At 37.2% G+C, this 19,875-nt stretch overlaps 1 protein-coding gene across 10 annotated transcripts in view; it reads left to right on the top strand.

Annotated features, from left to right (window-relative positions):
* msi2b (musashi RNA-binding protein 2b) overlaps window positions 1-19,875 on the top strand; it is a 392,013-nt gene that overhangs the window by 206,016 nt on the left and 166,122 nt on the right. For all 10 annotated transcript variants that reach the window (XM_087806755.1, XM_087806751.1, XM_087806760.1 and 7 more), the window contains exon 7: window positions 11,784-11,832. In XM_087806755.1, coding sequence (XP_087662881.1) covers window positions 11,784-11,832 — 49 coding nt within the window. The remainder of the gene's footprint in view (window positions 1-11,783; window positions 11,833-19,875) is intronic.

Here is a 19,875-nt window from a genome sequence, read left to right as displayed (position 1 = left end):
CATTTGTAGTACTCCGAAGGTTGTCTATTTTCTGCGCCACTTTACTTTACACTACTTCATTTTTTAATTTTTTTTTAATCCCTTCTACTAATAATTGAATGAAGATATTAAGTAGGTATTCTGTCTTAGTTTTTTGAAAAGTACATTTGGATAGTAATACTTTCTTGTAGTACTCTGAAGCCTGTTGATCATGTGCTCCTTGTACAGTACTTTCTTTTCTCGTTGTTTATTTCAACGTTGTTTTAATCCATTCTGCAATTTAAAAAAATCAAATATTTTCTAGATATACTTATTTTAAAAGTATATTTGGATAGTAAAAGTTGTTTGTAGTACTCTGAAGCCTTGAACCTTTTTAACTTTTTAAATAACAATATTTTGTCCTTTTTTTGCCGTCAGACCAGCAGATTTTCGACAGGAATGATAATCTATAGCAACAAATGTTACTGTTAACGTTTAATCTTCAATATAAAAGTCAATAAAGGACCTTTTTTTTTGTGTAATCCTTGTTTGTTAAGTGAAGGATTAACGATCTTTAAATTAACGAGGTCCATCAAAAACTCCCTCAAACACATCACCGTCCACCCCAGGTGTTCATCATCCTATTATTCCAAAGGAATCACTCCTCCGGGTCCAATTCTTGATGTGTTACATCAGTACCAAAACTGGAGTCCATCAGACGGCTCGGTCCGATAGTTGCCAGGAAGCCAAAAAAAAAAGAAAAAAGAAGTGGTTCCCTCGTTCCTCGTTAACCAGAGCTTAAGTGCTGAAGCATGGACGCCGAACATCGCAGGTCAGCGTTCTTAGACGGACGTGAAACGATTGTCATTGAGTCGCCGCGAACTGCCATCCCATAATATGTGGCTACTCCAGAGAGAGAGAGAGAGAGGCGATGTCGGCGATCAAGCTCTTTAAAGTACCGTTAAAAAAGTTCTAATAATACTAATATCTCACTTCAACCTCCTCATTTTTGTTCTTTATTATTTTATTTTCAACCTTCTTATCGTCGCTCCACAGCCTCGGCTCCGGTGCCGGTCCGAAGGCTCAGATCACTGCCCCGGGAGACCGGCGTCTTGGCTCCAAGACTCTTAAAGAAAATTGATGCTTGCTAACAAGGGGGCTTCAAAAAAAAAAAAAAAAAGAAACCCAGACCCCCTTCACTTCGACTCTAGTCCGTCTGGAATATACAATTTTGCTGTTGAGCTGCTGAAGTGCTTCGTTTTTTTTTTTGATCTCCGTCGTGACACGGAGGTGAAGGTCCTCCATTAGCTTAATAAATATGTGCCGCATGTCAAAGTGGGGCGAGGGAATTAGTCCTGGGGCGAGAGGGGGGTCCAGAAGGTCGAGTGTACCTGGGTGGTCAGGTGACCGGTTGAAGGGTTCTGGGAAAGAAGTGGCATCGAAACCTCGAGTCTACTCCGGGTACTCGGGATAAGTCTTTTGAAAAGAAGACATTTGTATACATAAAAGTAGAAAATTAGCAACAGGTCGCTATCGTAGATTTGTTGTTAACTTGAAATATAGCAAAAATACCTTCATATTCTTAAAGTCAGATGATTAAAAACAATAATTTCATATAATAACGATAGCACATGTGGCTAACAATCGTCAACCTCACACTCACGGTGAAGGTTTGATTTATAGTGTGTCTGATCAATGTGTAGCTGTGTTGAGGCTTGTATTGCAGTTTTTTTTTTTTTATATTTTATTGACACCTACTTCTGCCTTAGGGTCCCGTGACATTTACAGTACTTGGTTTTTGTAATCCTTGACCCTTTTTCGTAAAACTTACGTCAGAGAGAAAAGTACCTTAAAGCAGCCATTGTGAGCATCTTTTGCAAAGTAAACACATGAGTAAAAATAAATAAGAAAATAAATAAAAAGTGTAGAACAAGTAGATGCAAAAATATGAATTTAAATACAAACTTGCAAGTAGGGATAAAAGAAAAAAAAAATCAATACATCGATATATAAATCAATATGCTATGGAAAAGTATCAAATGATTACTGTATTTATTGGTTTTATTCTTACATTTTTTGGGGGGGATGCTTCAAAATGTTTATCATATTATCATTTTTGTTTATTTATATTTAATTAAGTGTGTATAAAAACAAAATAACTTAATTTATTACAATTAACATGCAATTATTCCCTCGTTATTTTTTTTTTTAACTAGATGGTAGCACTCATTATGTTCTTCACGTCTAAAGGAACAATTAAATCCCTTATGATGGCTGAGGACGAGAGGATACAGCTACCTGAAGCTGTTTTTGAAGCTGATGAATTGGGCATATTTGGTTTTAACTTCTATGAATTCAACACAAAAAATGGAACAATTGCAAGATGTCACTAAAATTCAGTGTCACTTCGTCGTCGTTCCGAAATTAAAGCAAGGGTATCGAAATATATCTCAACGAATCGTACCGCAATTTTAGCGTATCGCTACTGACCTACTTCCAAATTTGAGTACGGACGAAACTTATCGAGATTCAATGATATATCAGTGGAACAAAACCAATATAAATATATAATATTAATACATAAAATAAATATATAACATCCTCGTCCCAAAATGTTGTTCTTTTATTTTGCTATCTATGCTAACTTTACTGATGCTATAGTCAAAAATCTGTGATTCTATTGATGACTTATCTTATTACATTTATTTGCTATAATCACTTTCTTTAATGATTAGTATCCAGCTTTATGTGTTGGTCACCGACCGCCTCTAGGAGTTGTGTATTTTTGTTTTTTTTGTGGTCCGAAGATACTGTACATCCTGGAACAAGTCTAGTCGCTGGCCCTGATCCAAGTTCTCTTTCCCTTCAATAACGTTGTTGACCGGCACAGTTTGTCCTCAGCGTGAGCAGCACAACAGCAACGATGCCCTCTGGCTCGCTCGCCGAAGGAAGGTAACCGTGGCGCAGGAACAGAATCAAAGAGTGCACAGAATGTGGTTAAGGGAATGGATGTGGTGGGCGGTCGAGGGGCTAAAGACCGGGTTATTGCTTCCAAGTAGGAGCTGTTTATGTAAAAGATAACCTCTCGTGATTGATAACAGGGAAGTTTCTTCGGAAACAAAGTTGGAAATTAGCTTTTTTTTTTCTAATGAACTGTCCTTAGGGATCAATAAAGTTTTACCTTACCTTACCTTACCTCAACCTGTTCCTGTATTTGCAGTGAAAACATGTGTAAACCTTACCTTTGGAGAACGTTGACAAAATGAGCTCCTTTGATCCCAATAGAGTCTATAATTATCTCACAGATGACAGTACTTGACCGGATCAAAGGAAAATATACTCAATTGTACTTGCTTTAATATGATTATTTATAAAATTGATGACCAGGTTAACGTTATAGTTGCAAAACAAGGTTTGATAAATATGCTGACTCATCATTTTTTACTTCAATATAAGAAAAGTCAAATTATTTTATCTATTTATTTGATCCAAAACCAAATTAACAGTTGTTGGACAAAGTCAAAGACATTGCTTTGTGACCCTGGTCTGGAAAAGCGCTATATAAATAAATATTACTTACTTACTTACTTACATATTTATCCCTTGATCTCAATAGAGAGTCAAGCAAATATCTGGACCGGATCAAAGGAAATTATGCTCTGAGATAAATTATACTTGTTTAAATATGATTATTCATTAAAATTGATGACTAGATTAACGTTAAAGTCACAAAACAAGGTTTGATAAACATGCTGAGTCATCATTTTTTACTTAAATATGGGGAAAATCTGATTATTTTATCCATTTATTTCCTTCCAAAACCAAATTAACAGTTGTTCAGACATATTTATTCCTTGATCTCAATAGAGAGTCAAGCAAATATCTGGACCGGATTAAAGGAAAGTTTGCTTCGAGATCAATTTTACTTGTTTAAATATGACTATTAATACAATTGATGACTAGATTAACAATAAAGTTACAAAACAAGGTTTGATAAACATGCTGACTCATCATTTTTTACTTTAATATGAGAAAAATCAGATCAGTAAATCAATTTCTTTAATTCCAAAACTGAATTAACAGTCGTTGGACAAATTCAAAGACATCTTCATCCCTCGATCTCAATAGAGAGTCAAGCATAATTCCGGACCGGATCAAAGGAAACTATGCTCTGAGATCAATTATACTTGTTTAAATGATTATTATAAATATGCTGACTCATCGTGTTTTACTTCAATATGAGAAAAATCTGATTATTTTATCCATTTATTTCCTTCCAAAACTAAATTAACAGTCGTTTTCACAAATTCAAAGACATATTTATCCCTTGATCTCAATTGAGAGTAAAGCAAATATCTCGATCGGATCAAAGGAAAATATACTCGAAGATCAATTTAACTTGTTTAAATATGATTATTAATTAAAATTGATGACTAGGTTAATGTTCTAGTTACAAAACAAGGTTTGATAAATATGCTGACTCATCATTTTTTATTACAAACTAACAGTTGTTGGACACATTCTTTAAATATCTTAATTTTTGGTAACTTTTCTCCCCTCCTGGGACCAAAGCAAAAGAGTTTTCTCCGGTCTTCAGGAAGTGTCACGATCGTTGGTACGCTCCCGTCAAACAACCAGACGGAACACATCCGTGGTGTGTCGCTTTAGCGGACCTTTCATTTTCATTTCTGTGATGAAATCTCAGTTATCTCTGCCCCCTTCACCCCGAAAACGTTGGAAGATATCCTCCGCCGAGTGTCCGCCGTGAGCCGAATCCAAATGTGTGTTTGACACGTATCTAAATCGCTGTCATAATTCATTTCCAGAGCTCTTAAATCTCCCGCCGTCACCTGGCACCTCCACTGTTTTCCTGTCCAAAAACAGAACACATTAGCCTTTATTGATGCCCTTGTCCTTTGATGCATAATTCATCACTCCGGCTTCCCGTCTTGTGACTTATCATGTACTATTTTCGAGGCTACATATGGATTTGATGGCGACTCCGGAGTCGAACAAGTGCTTGAACCGCTCTCGGGTAAAAGTTTTTCACTGGCCGAACAAAGAGAAGCTGAACATATTTATTAGGGAGGACACATCCTTTTGAGTTCATTCTCAAAGGTTATGATATGGAATAAAGTTTTGAAGTTAAAAAGATTTTATTTTAGACTTTTTTTTAAACCAACCATGTACAACTTTCTTACATTTTGACTTAAACTGACTTTTTATATGCATTTTTGTGCTTTTTTTTTTTAAAAAAAATCAAAAATAAAGAACTCATAAATATATAGTTTTAAATGCAATTTATTTTAAGTGAAATACTAGAATATTTACAATTAAAGTTGATTTTGCATTTGATATTTTTTCCTATTTTTCCCTCATTATTAAGGGCTCTTTGTTTCTTTTTTTTGGATTGTTTTGATTGTTAAGGCGCTTTGTGTCTGGAAAAGCACTATATTAATACAAATTACTTACTTACTTACTTGTTCCTCACATCATTCTGAGAATAAAAATTCCTTCTTGTGGAAATTTTATTTCCCACTTCTATATCATACTTTACATAAATGTTTTATTATTGTTTACTGTATTAAGTCGACTGTTTATCTAGGTCTGAAATCAGCATTTTGTTACTACAACTATTTCCTTTTTAAGGTCAATTTCTTATGTAAAATGTATTTAAATATGTCAAAATTGAATTAAATACGTCCGACCAGCCTCACAACCACAGACCACATGTAACCACACACATCCAGCCACTCAAAGAGCTGCTGCAACAACCGGTTTACGAAAAAATAAAATCAATATTACTTCAACAGGGATTTGATCCTGAGCTTGAAATAAATTTCTTATTTTTTATTAGATTTAAACGTCTTTGACAACGTGGCTGCCTTAAAAAATGGATAGTCTATGGCAGCTACCTGTGGGCCCCTGGTGGGCCGCGAAGGTATTGCAAGTGGGCCTCAAAATCGCGGGAGGGTGATTTGTAATTATATTTAAATAAATAACAAATTACAAATGCTGTGTTTGTGACTGTGGAGCTTCCAATATGTTTCTCCTTTATTGATTTCCGTCCTTTTTGTTCAATGGGCCACAAAGGTTTTTTGAGACTTAAAAGTTGGCCCTTGAGTTGATAAAGGTTGGGATGGATTCTTTTGAACTACAAATTGGGGGAAAATAACTGTGATTTAAGGATCTTCCCTGAGCCGGGTCACCCGTAAGAGACCCGGATCGTAGTATCAGTCAAATGGTTCTAAATGTTTTTTTTCAACCCTCTACGAGAACCCCAACCGTCACCATCCGCTCGCTCACCTTCCCCTCCAGGATTTGAACCGACGTGGTCCAGTACTGTCCCCCCCACCGCCCCCCGAAACGACCGCCCTCCAGCCAAGCCTCTTTTTTTTGTTGTAAGTGGTCATGGACTGTTCCAGTGCATATACCACGGGCGGAAAAAATAGACTTGCTCTTTTCTTCATTGTCACAAAAGGCCAGGCACTTCGCCGGAGTTCCCATTCCCCCTTTTACATAGTGATAAGACGGCCATTATCCTTTGAACCCATCCTTTTCAACCCGGAGCCCGGAGAAAAAAAAGGAAGAGTGAAAGAGGAGGAGGAGGACGGAAAAAAAAAAAAAAAAAAGATTTCTTCCCCTCGAGGTGAGCCTGGTCTCACCTCTGTGTGGCGGGTTTTTTCTTTTTTTTTTTTTTTGGCGAGCGGTGGAGAGGTCCTTAACCTTCTATCAGATGGAGGCACACAGTTGTGTTCTGCCTGAATAACTACATTGAAAAGCCCTGAAGCATCGGGAGATGGTTCTATATAGAGAGTGCTTGTGCCGCCCGAGAGAGAGACTGAGAGAGACTGAGAGTGACGAAGAGCAGCGAGAGGCTGCCATTGTGCGAGCCGCCCGACTGTGACCCTCGCATGATGTGCACATTCTTCGTTTTCGAGTGTTTCCAGTGTCGTACCCGGTCTACCCCCGTCCTCGCCCGCCGACCCATCAAGAACAGGTTTATATTACACACACCACGCCGACCAATCCAGGCTCAGTGTCTCCCCCTTTTTCTTTTTTTTCCCAGAAATCGACTTGAAACGTCTCGGTACTTGACTATGTTGTTTTTTTTTTTTAAACTCAAATGATAGGAACAATATATACTTCATGCTGCTTTAAGCAAACTCTTGTTTTTTTCTTTCGAGGTGTTAGAAACACCGTTTGAGATCATCGTTTTCCAGGTGTTGTAAAAAAACAGGAAGAAATAAGGTGGTATGTGTCACGATCAATAGGGTGCGACCCCCCCCCCCCCCGGGTCGCGATGTGTTTCCGCCGAGCTGTCGGGTTCGGTTCCGTTCGGCTCGGTACACATTTATTAAAGGATGGCGGATCCAAACGTCTTCGTTCATATCCATGTTTCTGCCTCGACTTGTCGACTTTTTTTTTTTTTTCTGTGAGTTCACACACTTGAAGGATCCGGACGGACAGAGAAAAGGAACATGGAATGACTTAAAGTACAGAGAGTTGATATGATATGGTAATACCTTGTTTTTCCCACATTCGGGACATTTTTAAAAGAGTTTTATCAAGACATTGCCATATGTATATTATACTATATATTACAATACTGTAGTAACAAGTATACATTTGTAGTATTGTCCAGTACTGACTCTGGTGTTGTAGAATTTTACAGACCACATGACTCTTGACTCTTTGTTCGTTTTGAAACCAAAATATCAGCTTTAAATAACTGCTGAAGTCGACCGTATCCTCTCGTCCTCAGTTGCACTAGGATTTAATTGTTCCTTTAGCTGCGGACGAGGTAATGACAGCTGCCGTCTCGCGGCTGGAAGTTTGATTTTATTTTTTTTTAAATGGAATTTTGTGAATATTTTTTATTTGTTAACAAAAATAAAATTATCTAAAGTAAAGTAATGTGTTGAGATGTTACTAATGGATAAGAATCTTTCTACAAGACTATGGGTGTGAGAAAATATTGATACACTTAAATATGTTAGAACAATGTTTTTTTCACAACACCGTACAACAGCACTGTATTCCAATCATATTTGATCTTTTTCCTATTTATTTTATGGTTTATATTGCAAGAAATTTGCGTAAAATGAATAATATTAAAATAATTATTTTACTTTTCATTTACAGTTAACTTGAAAATATTTGATGTTTGTTATTGTTAGTGTTGCAATTCAACTTCCTGCCACCAGATGGAAGCAAGAATTACGTCCTCCGCAGCAAATATAACAATAAAAAATCCCTAGCGATGACTGGGGACGAGAGGATACAGTCGACTTCAGCAGCTTTTAAAGCTGATGTTTTGGACATATTGTAGTTTTAAAACAAATGCAATCGGTAACTACTTCATCATGTGGTCTGTAAATTCATCAAAGTCAAGTACTCGAAAAATATATTGTTTTGTACCTAAACATCGTCAACAGTGTACAAATATACCCTTTTAATCTTGAGTAGGTTTAGAGTTTACTTCAAATACTGACCAAGATTCAATTACAAGCTAGTCAGGGAGTGTCTGGGCTCTGCTGTTAGGAAAATATATATATATTTTTTTTTATAAATTATGTTTCCAATAATACGTAGAAATCTTTGCACCAGGCCATATAGCGAAAATTTGCCGATTCTTCTTTATTTGCTCTGACACTCTATACGACGCTAGCGTACGGACGCTTCGCACAAACTACCGACAAAACCGACAATTAAGTCTCAATCTTCTGCACAACAAATCCCAGTTATCCCACTTCCTCTCACTTTGATGGGATTTTCATTAGATCATCGGCTCCGGACATAGAGGACGATTATAACTGCTCTTTATCAAACTGAGGCTTTTGTTGCTCAGCACTTCCAGGTCTATATCGCAGATTAATGTCCTTGGAAATACATGTCTTGTCAACACAGAGGACGGTTTACAGAGGTTTACGTGTTGCTCTGTTATAGTCAGTTACAGTTAATTATGCTAAGTACTTAAGAAGTATTTAAGAGACACACAAATAACCCATTAGCACAATAATCATGTGTTTGCAAATACTACTTATTTATTCTTTCTTAAAAATTCAACTACAGAATATCTCAACCTTTGCTTTTTGGCCAGCACTTTAGAAGTCTTTCGCTGACACTCCTGAAAGCTGGTTGTCACTGGAATAGACGTAGATATTTGTGATGTCACGACGAGATGGGGCTGGTGGAGGCAACATGTTATTTCGTCTCGGTATCGTCAAATATTATTGTGGGGAAAAAAAAACATGTTATTTCTTCAGTATGCGGTGGAGTTAAAGTGTGTTTTATTGCCAATTAATATCAATAATCTATCTATATGTCGAAATCCCATGTGTTTTGGGACACACAAATAAAATAGTATTTCCATGTTTAATTTACTACTTAATTTAATTTAATTTAGTTTATTTCTGAAAGTTCAGTTATATCATTTTAACTTTGATTTCGGGAGCTGCTTTAGAAGTCTTTCGCTGACGTTCCTAACTGCTTGTCTTACTGAAATGAATGTAATTATCTCATACGATGTCTCAGATGGTTTCATTTGTGGACAAAAACATGTCATTTATTGCCCTTTAAAGACCTTTTGTTGAAGGAAATATTCATTTAATTCAGTACCTGGCAGCTTTAAAGTATGCTTAATAACCACTTAAAATCAATAATACATCTAAATTTAGAAACATTTGTCGACAGCTAAAATTATCACTACTTTAACTTTGTCAACAGTTGGGATATGATGTCTCCAATTTTCATTTGGTAGCCACTTTAGAAGTCTTTTGCTTACATTCCTTGCACCTTGTTTTCGCTGAAATAAGTGTTGTGATAACAAAAAATGTTATTCTCTCATATGATGTCTGAGATGGTTTTTATTTTTGAACAAAAACATGTAATTTCTGTCCACTTTTTTTTTAGAAAGAAGTCCCTTAATTCAATACATCTAAAGTTGGCCGATTGTAAGAGTTTTAGGGACGGATTAAAATTACGATCTTCGTTATTCATTTTGAATAAAGACCATTCATGTTGGCAGTTAACGTTTTTTCCTACTTTTTCTCTGTCAAACTTTCTTGTTGATTCTTGTAAGTTAGATGATAATATCTTAACTTTTCATTTGGTAGCCGCTTTAGAAGTCTTTCGCTGACATTCCTTACACTTTGTTTTCACTCAAATGAGTGTTGTGAGAGGGAAAATGTTATTCTCTCATATGATGTCTCAGATGGTTTTTAATTGTGAACAAAAACATGTAATTTCTGTCCATTTTGTTTTAGAAAGTAGTCCCTTAATTCAATACATCTAAATGTGTTAAATTGGAAGAGTTTTAGGGACGAATTGACATTACGATCTTCGTTATTCATTTTGAAAAAAGACCTTTCACTGTTAATGTTTGTATTGCTACTTTTCCTGTGTCAATCATTCTTTTTGTTTCTTGTAAGTTAGGTGATAATATCTTAACTTTTCATTTGGTAGCTGCTTTAGAAGTCTTTCGCCGACGTTCCTGACGCCTTGTTTTCCACTGAAATGAGTTTTGTGATAGCGAAATTATAATTCTCTCATATGATGTCTCGGATGGTGTTTAATTGTAAACAAAAACATGAAATTTCTCTCACTTTTGTTTTAGAAAGTAGTCCCTTAATTCAATACATCTAAATGTGGCAAATTGGAAGAGTTTTAGGGACGAATTGACATTACGATCTTCGTTAAGACCTTTCACTGTTAATGTTTGTATTGCTACTTTTCCTGTGTCAATCATTCTTCTTGTTTCTAGAAGTAAGTTAGGTGATAAAATCTTAACTTTTCATTTGGTAGCTGCTTTAGAAGTCTTTCGTCGACGTTCCTGACACCTTGTTTTCCACTGAAAAGATTGTCGTGATATCACAAATGACTCCGATGCTTTTATTCGTGGACAAAACATGTCGTGTCTTGCCCTTAAAAAGGCCATTTTGTCGAAGGGAAGTCGTCGTTTCACTCAGCACTTGGTGGAGCAAAAAAAGAGCGTTTAATTACCGCTTAAAATCAATAATACATCTAAATTTGGCAAATTGGAAGTGTTGTAGGGACGTGCAAATAAAGTGCCTGAGAGCCGGTGTGGCCTTGTGCGACGGGGGTTGCCAACGTCTTGCCTGCCAAATGGGTGGCAAGAGGACGGTTTTCGGGGAGCGCTGTGCCAGTGCTAGTCTGCCCGGCTGCCAGACTCCACAGTTTCCGTCCAATCACACAGTTCGGCGTGAGCGAGACCCTATTCTTGTCTCATCCCCCCCCCCCACCCCCGAAATCTTCGTCACCCTGCAGTGACACACAGACTCACCCATCCATCCATCCCTCCTTCCTCGTAAGGTTCACCAGCTTCTGGTGATGACCGTCATATTCTTGAAAGCAAAAATCATCCTTTTTTTTTTTTTTGGATCGTGAAAACATCCCATTCGTTTCTCGCCGGGTGTCGTCTACCTGGCGCCGGACATTGGCGTTCATCAAAAAACAAACATATTTTCCCTTCATTTCCCCTTCAGGGGCTTTACATTATAGTTAATTTCCAGCAGCCCCGACACTTCTATTTTAACTCGTCTATCTTTCGCCCCCGAAAAACACCTCCATCATCAAATTTCTGTCAGAAAAAAAAAAGGGGGAAATGGCCCTGACGGTAATCCTCGTGACCGCCGAATGATTACGGAAGAAGAGCTCGTGCTTAGAGAGAATTAACTATAAAAGAGTGATAATACATATTCTTAGAGTAATTACAGAGGGAGGGAATGAGATGGGATTGGACACATTGTGAAGAGATTAAGCTTCCAGCTAACATCCGCTCTCCTCTCTCTCTCTTTTCGCAGGTTGACGACGCCATGCTTATGTTTGATAAGACGACTAACAGACATAGAGGTGAGTACACATTTTGGATTCATCTACCGCTTGTGTGGTTTGAAAAAAAAACGTGATGTGTCCTCCACGAGCCGACGCAGAAACAGTTTCCATTTCACATGATATTAGCCGCCGCGCCCGAGCAACAATGGGAGCGTGTCAAAGTAATCAATAAAGCTGGTCGGGTGTTTAGAATGTCTGCCGCGCATCTTGCAGGCCGTTCGCCCGACGGTGTGAGTGTTTCAGAGAAGGTGCTTAAAGGGTGTAAAGATTGCAAGATGGTGGGTGCTGTGCAGTCAGATAACAGCATCAGATAAGGCACCAGGAGAGGCTCCCGACTTTATCTGGCGCTCTCATCGGCCCCCTTTATCTTAGTTGAGGGGACATTTCTCTCTCAGGCAGAGGACTTTCCAAAGACAGACCTGCAGCATCTCTGCAGCACAATGCGGCGCTTTTCTATTTGTTATAAAAAAAAAAAAACGTCCGGATCGAATTAGGGAATTTGATTGGCGATCGGGTTATAACCGCGGGGCCACGAATTTTGACGTTCCAAAGCGATTCCGTTGCTATCTTTTCCAGCTGATATGGGAAAAAAAACAAGGATTTATAGTCACATTTATCAGCTAAACATGAAGTCCTTATATCTTCATCACACTTGTAAACAAATGTTTACTTTAACTTATGGGCTTTTTTTGCACTTCAAACCAGTTTAAAGTCGGTATTAAAAAACCAGACCAGCCTACAGATAAAATGACACAATAAAATAGCAAAAAACTGTTATTAAATGCCAACAAATTGTATCACCATAACGCTGAATCAGCAGGAGCGCTTGACTGGTTTCTCTTCAACAAGATGATCCCATATAGAAGTTTGTCATTTACTCTTTTTTGCAATTCAATTTTATTTCAAGTGTCATATCGTAACAACGTTATCTCAAAAAACTTCACAGTTTAGGTGAGACAATATAGGAGAAAAGAAAAAAACGATCCTAGTGAATCAACAACGAGTGAAACACAGTGTTACAGTAGCAACTTTTCCTTTTAGAACGCAGAAACCTCAAGCAGAACCAGACTCAGGTACTTGTCTATTGAGAAAACTTGATCAAAGCGCAACTTGACATCCTTTTTTTTTCCAAATTAAAATGGATTTCAGTAATAATGAATCACAAAAGAAAATAAACATTTATTTCCGGTATCAAATACCTTGATGACTGATACTAACAAACTATCTGAAATAGTCTGATTCTCAGGTATGTATTTGAACAATTAAAAATTTTCTTTGTAGGATTAAGTTAATATATCTGAGCCGTACAAGATCTTGAAATTAGCTGCAAAATTAAATGTAATTATTGCTGTAAAAAATCTGATATATGACCCAAACAAGATGATTTAAACATGGTTTTACTTATCAATGTATTCAAGATGAATACGAAAGTATGTAGTATACTTATAGGAAAATCCAGTATAAGAAAATACTGTCTAATGTAAACTTTGATTCGATATTTTGACTAGAATTGGGAAAAATATACTTGGTTGGAGTTTGCGTTTTTCCATTGAAAGCGGGGAAAAAAACACAAACTCTACCACTTTTAAGAAATAAAATGCATATGTAGACAGGTGCGTTACATGTACACCTGATACATTTTTTAGGTGGTTAGAAAAAATAATTTTGTGTCCCCTTTAATCTCTTTTGTCACACAGTTTAAGTAACTAAGAAAAGGTGCAAGTAAATAAAACTTTAATTTTGTGTTGACAGAATAGCTGCCAATGCATCTGACATTTTTATAACAAATAAGCCATGAAGTTAAAAAAGGTATTAATGAGAACTGATTCCTCGCAGCATGTTCTTAAGTGTAGCAAGTAGGCGATGAACGAAAATGAAAATAAATTTGGCAAAGCCGAGGAATTGCCAAAATTGAACTGCTGCTCTGAGCTGATGTTAAATGAGTTTGTCTCTTGCCTTGTAAAAGCCACATTACCCAGATCTGAGACATTATCGTCCACTGAGTAAAACACTTTTTTGTTGGTTGTTATTTATCTTCATAATGAGGTAACACCAGTTAATTTTAATCCGCGTACTGTGCCGTCAGTGAGTTTCTAGAACATAATAATAATAATAATCCTTCGGCTGAACTCTTGGAACACCCCGCTGGTCATTTGACCTATAAAGATGCCAGTGATAAAGCTAAGCTAACAAAACAAAAGTTAAGGATGTCAAGAATGAAAGGGAGACTTGCAGTATCAGTTTAACTTGAAGGGTTAAAAGAAAGGAATTTGATTGTCCTGGTTAGAGAAAGTTTGGTCAATTTGAAATTAGTTGCTAAAGATTTTGGCCCCTTGTGTGACAAAGACTTTATTTTATATTACAGTTTATTTGATATTTTTACTCATTTGCGTTCTGAAATGAAGCCTACTGACATTAATCCTGAAGATTGAAGAAGGCCGAAGATTCTGATTGGATCTGATCCATGATAAAGTCAAAACTCTGTATTATTACTTTGTTAACGGGCCAACAACAATAAAGCCTGGAGCCTACCATTGTCTTCTAAGCAGAGTGATTAGAGGGGGAGATTTAAATGCCAGAAAACATATAGAACTTGATGGAAAACCTACTTTAAAATTGAATTAAAAGAAAACGTAGTTCCAGAAAAAGGTCATTATTGGCGCCATCCATGGCTGAAGGCGACTTAGTTGATGTTGAGTAGTTTTTTTTTGCATAGACAGATGTTTTTGGCGACAGAAGCGAAAAAAACTCATCTGTGGGCGCTTTAACGCTGACAACATCCGACATACTTCTCTCGCCGTCATGAAAACAAGTGTACCGTCGCTCCGCTTTAGAATCCGCCACTTTGAGCCAAATGACTTCCTCTGCGTCTGCATAGTTCAATATTCCCGCGTTTGATACTCCAGTCTTTTGAGTTCAACAAACAGTCTCTCGGTGTGAACTCTAGTGAAAGTGATCCGCGGCTTTAAGGGGATTCTGATGTGTCGTGACAGCACCCAGTGTGAGGTCTGCTTTGAGACGAAAGCTTCTTCTCTCCCTCCAGTTTTGCCTTTTCTCTCCCGCTCTGTTCTGTCTAGTGCACTGCCAGCTCTGTGTAAAAGAGCATGGACATTCCTCTCCGGGAATGTGTGAACTGTTTGCCTTTGGATGGTGAAAAATGCCCTTCAAATGGAGATGGAGAAGAAAAAAATAGATTTTTTTTTCTGCTGACAATGGACATATTTACATCCAGTGTGACACAGAGCAGAGAAGCAACACAAGGCTATTTGCGGCGCTTTAATCGCAGCGTTTCCTTTCGTGTGAAGTGAGAATCAGTGGAGCCATGAGTAAATTTGAATAATTCATCCAAAACTATTGGGGAGCCTGTGTAATATTAATGGCCTCGGCAGCCTCTCGCGAGCAGGGCAGGGGAAAAAGGACATTAAACATGTCATCGGTGAAGCCCGGTTGCCGACGGTGGCTACAGATCCGATGTCGAGCATCTGGCCGGCCGCGGTCCAAATCAATTCCCCCACCTGTGTTGATTTTTATCTCACAGATTGATTCATGAAAAAATAATTCCGGCTTCAGCCGCCGGAACTGAAAGAGAAAACGTTTCCCGAAAGCCATCGCATTCTTTCAACTTCTCCGTCTTATCAGTTACAGCTACCAAGACTTTCCTTTTCTGTCCAACCGCCGCAGCCGTCGATGTATAGATTCCTCAGACATTCCCAAGCTGGAGTATATATGTGGTCTCTTAACCCAGCTTGAGAGACGGCAGGAGGTTGTTTGGTTGCAAAGAACCAGCGACCATTCAGGAGTAGGGATCAGTACAGAGCTATCTCTGCTTGTTTAGACTAAGTCAGACATTCAGTGATGGGAGTAGGCTGCGACGCAGCGCAACCTCAAGAGCAGTCGGCTAAAAGAAATGTTTTGCTCAGGGACTACACAATTGGATCTGTAGATAGTTTTGCAACTTCTTAGCCAACTTAGACTCTAGTTTGTGAGATAAGTTGTGCTTACATCAGTTTTGATACTAAAATTTTGCACAGATTTCGGTGGCGTATTTGGGTTTTAGCCATCTCAACCATACATAATTAAACTCCAAAATAATACAGACAGAACTTAAACTGTATTGTTATGGAAACATGTTCAAGATGTACTCTTTGAAAAATGAAGAAATGTCATTTTTGTTTAAGTTTTTGGACAATTTTGGCTTTTTTTTTTCTTTTAGTACCATCATATTTTGGCACCTGTATCGTATAAAACCTAAACGATTCCCATCCCCACTCAAGAACTCAGATGTCTGTAAAAAAGTTTATGATGTTTATTAAGTACTATGTGTGATCTCATTCATTCATTCATTCATTCATTTTCAACCGCTTTATCCCTTACCGGGGTCGCCGGGGGAGACTGGAGCCTATCCCAGTATCATAGGGCGAGAGGCAGGGGGACACCCTGGACAGGACCCCAGTCTGTCGCAGGGCACACAAAGACCGAAAACCATTCACACACACACTCATACCTACGGATAATTTTCCCTAAAGTTCTCAATCAACCTCTGTTTGTTTTTGGACTGCGGGAGGAAACCGGAGTGCCCGGAGTAAACCCGCGCAACATACAAACTCCACACAGAAACATACCATCATGTTCTTACTCGAAAATCATTGCTTTTCTCTGTGTCTCAGACGCCTTTTTCTTCCAAATATAGACTCTGAGTCTGTTTCAATGTATGTCAACTCAGGTTATCATAACATAATCCCTTCACACGGTTGACTCCATTTCCCCCCCTCAAAAAAACAACAACTTTCTAATGTGTTTGACTTCTTCTTCTTCTTCTCTGCGAGGAAGTGTTGATTGTGTGGCCGATCCCCCGATCGGCACTTGATAATAAATGTGTTTTCTCCGGGTCTGAGGTGAATTGGACGGAGGACGAACGTCACACTCCACTAGCAGCATATTGTCCTTCAGACGGAACGACAGCCAGAGGAGACGTTCTCTGCCCTTCTTGTTTTCTCTGTTCCCTTCTATTCCAACGCCTTATCTCCGAGTGTGATTTAGTCTTTCTTTTCATTCCGCACAATCGGGACCGTTTCTGCCTCGGACCGCTACGCCTGTTTTTTTTGCCATTTCTTCCACTTCCTCCCGTCTTTTTTCTGTGTCTTCTTCTTCTTCTAGAGGACACTCGCTGTAAAGCAGAAAGCCCCTCACAATGGCCGCCCCGCACACCATCTGCCTGGCATTTAAAAAGTCTAGAATATCGCCAATTGTGTTGGAAATTGAACTCTCCAAAGCCTCCCCATCCCGCTGCAGCGGTGCATTGTGGGCCAAGCGGAGTCTCTCTAGTGAGCCGCTTCGGGCCGTCCAGAGGTTGATGCCAGAGGGCGCCCATTGTTCGGCGCTCTACCGCAGTTCCTCCTCTTCACGCTCCTTTTTCTTTCTCCCGTTTTTTGAAAGAAAAAAAAAAAGGACGGAATTAGTCGGTGATTACTTTTGATTCCATGATGACGTAATGAGGTTCTAAGACTGTGGTGACGCTAGAAAACCATTATTTGTATTATTACGTCATTTAATATTATTATTTTACCATAACCTGATAAGAAAAATATCTTAAGACGCACAATATAACACGAATAATGTTGAGGCCCTGACGATGTTTAAATGGGGTCAAAGGTTATTCTAAAAATGATTAAAAAAAACACTATGAGGAGTCAAGGTCCTCAGCAAGCAAATTCTCTATTAATAAGATATGATTAACAACAATACAAAGCTGAAAAACAATGCTACAAAAAAAACATTTTAACCCGAAATGTCGGGAACCACTGTATTGTCTCTTTGTCGTTGTCAACACTTATATATGTATTTTTTTCCAGATTTGTTTCAGATTGTGAAATTTTTGAGGTAAAAAAACATATTAAAAAATACATCAGATCAGAGCAGCAGTTCAATGATATATATTTTTTTATTTAACCTGAATTTTAGAGGGAATAACAAACCCATAATTTTTAATACCAAAATTAAATTGAGATACTTTAATACGTTATAAATTCAGTCCTCTATGTTTGGTGTGAGGTGATAAAAATGAACGATTTTAAATGTAATAATATTAAAAAAGAATTCTAAGTCACAGTAAAATAATAATAATAATAGTGATTTAAAGAAAAAGAAAAAATAAGTAAAAATGGTTTTATAAAATGACATTATTAAGTTGTTTTTCAGGGGTAGTTTCTTACCTAGTGACACAAATGTCAAGCTCAGTAAATTAACTTAAAACAAATTGAAATAAAGATCAATATGTTATCACACACTATGATAATATCATTATTGTTTATTTCAATGAAAACAAAAAAATATATATTACTTGGGGTTTTTTTAACTGTAGAAAGTATTTAATTGTATAAAAAATACATATTTATTGATGTATTTCATAATATATGTTGCACTGTAAAAAAATGTTTACTCTATATATTGAAGGCTAAGACGTGTTGCTAGGCTAAAAACATTCTGATCCTATAAAGCGTTGAGGAAAGCAAGGTATAAAAAAATGTCTTTAATGTAATGGATTCATTCTCTATATCTTCAACAACATCAGCATCTTAAAGGTTGCGCGCCTCAGACACTATACCTCATCAAAAGCGTTGATTCCACGTGAGATCTGCTCGAGTGGAAACACAACCAAAGATAAACACTGACTTAGAAACGTCCTCTCAGTGTAATCCAAATACTGACACAGTCACATAAAACTCTTAACGTATTCATTTACATTTTTATGCAAAGCTTTTCTACCGGATAGAGAAGTATGTTTGCACTTTAATCTTTGCTTTTTTTTTGTTTGACTTTTCACAAATTATAGAGTCGTAGCTACTTTTCTTTCGAAGGACATGTTCGTTTTATGAGCTTTTACTATGATCCCTGAATATCATAAAAGTTTATTTTACTAAACTACTCACCAATTCCCCAGAATACAATCTTTTTCAGTTGTCTGTCCACATGCTCTGTGGCGAGTTTTACTTTAGATTTTAGAGGTTGTACTTCTTTAGTGTGTCCCCAAGACAGGGGCCACATGATGTGACTGTAATTACATAGAATAATAATAATAGAAAGTAAAAGAAAAGGATGAACAAAAGCTTTTTTTTAATTTCTAAGTTGTTATTGTGCCTTTTATTACAAGGCTAAACAACCAATACAAAAATGTAAGTTGTATTATGATAGTACTCATGTTGTCTTCTTAACATTTTATTCATTTGATTTCAAAATGATTTTGAGGAAATACAAATACTCACAAAATAAGCACTAATAAATTAGAGGGAAAAAAGGTCTAAAAAACAAACAAAAGACATATTATGGTGTTGTTATATGGTGAAATTAATCATAAAAATAAACCCAAACTCAAATTGTTAGTAATCTATCAAAATAAATTCAACATGATCATGAGGGCCACAAATACATATTTATATATATATATAAGTATATATATTACAGTCAAAGGGGCCACATGTTGTCCGCCGTACTGCTATATAGTTTTAGTTTTATTGTACGCGCTATTTTGAACTACATATTGCACTAGTTGGCATATAAGCTAAAATAACGTAATGTAAGCTACTGAAAAGCTGATTTACCAGGAAACAAAAAGACAAAAGTATGTCAAATTCATCAGGAAAAAACACAAAACAAGATAATTTCCTCTTTCTATACCTACATTTGGGGTCTAAAAACTGTAGTAAATCAGTAACCACATTCTAGGATTGGGTTCTTAATGCCTAATGTGCCATAAATTGAAGCTAAAGTTGATATATTGCAACTGTGAGCTACTTCAAGGGCCACTTTATTCACTTTCTCCAATAATTATTATTAAGACAACAACATAATAAGATGGTTTTTGTATGAAAACAATTTTTGTACAAGCCCATGGGCTACTGGTTTGGTGACGCCTATTCTAGATTGTCCCTTAGTATGTGGTTAGTAAGGGGGGTCTTCATCTATATGGGATATTTAGCACGTCCTCCCCCGAGTAGCTAGGATTCTTTCATATGTTAACGCTGTGTCCACGATCTCTGTCTGGAGATGTTAAAAGCTCATTCT

The sequence above is a fragment of the Callionymus lyra genome, chromosome 14 (assembly GCF_982586985.1).
Source record: "Callionymus lyra chromosome 14, fCalLyr1.hap1.1, whole genome shotgun sequence".
NCBI classification, from domain to species: domain Eukaryota; kingdom Metazoa; phylum Chordata; class Actinopteri; order Syngnathiformes; family Callionymidae; genus Callionymus; species Callionymus lyra.
This window is presented reverse-complemented; position numbering and strand designations above follow the sequence as displayed.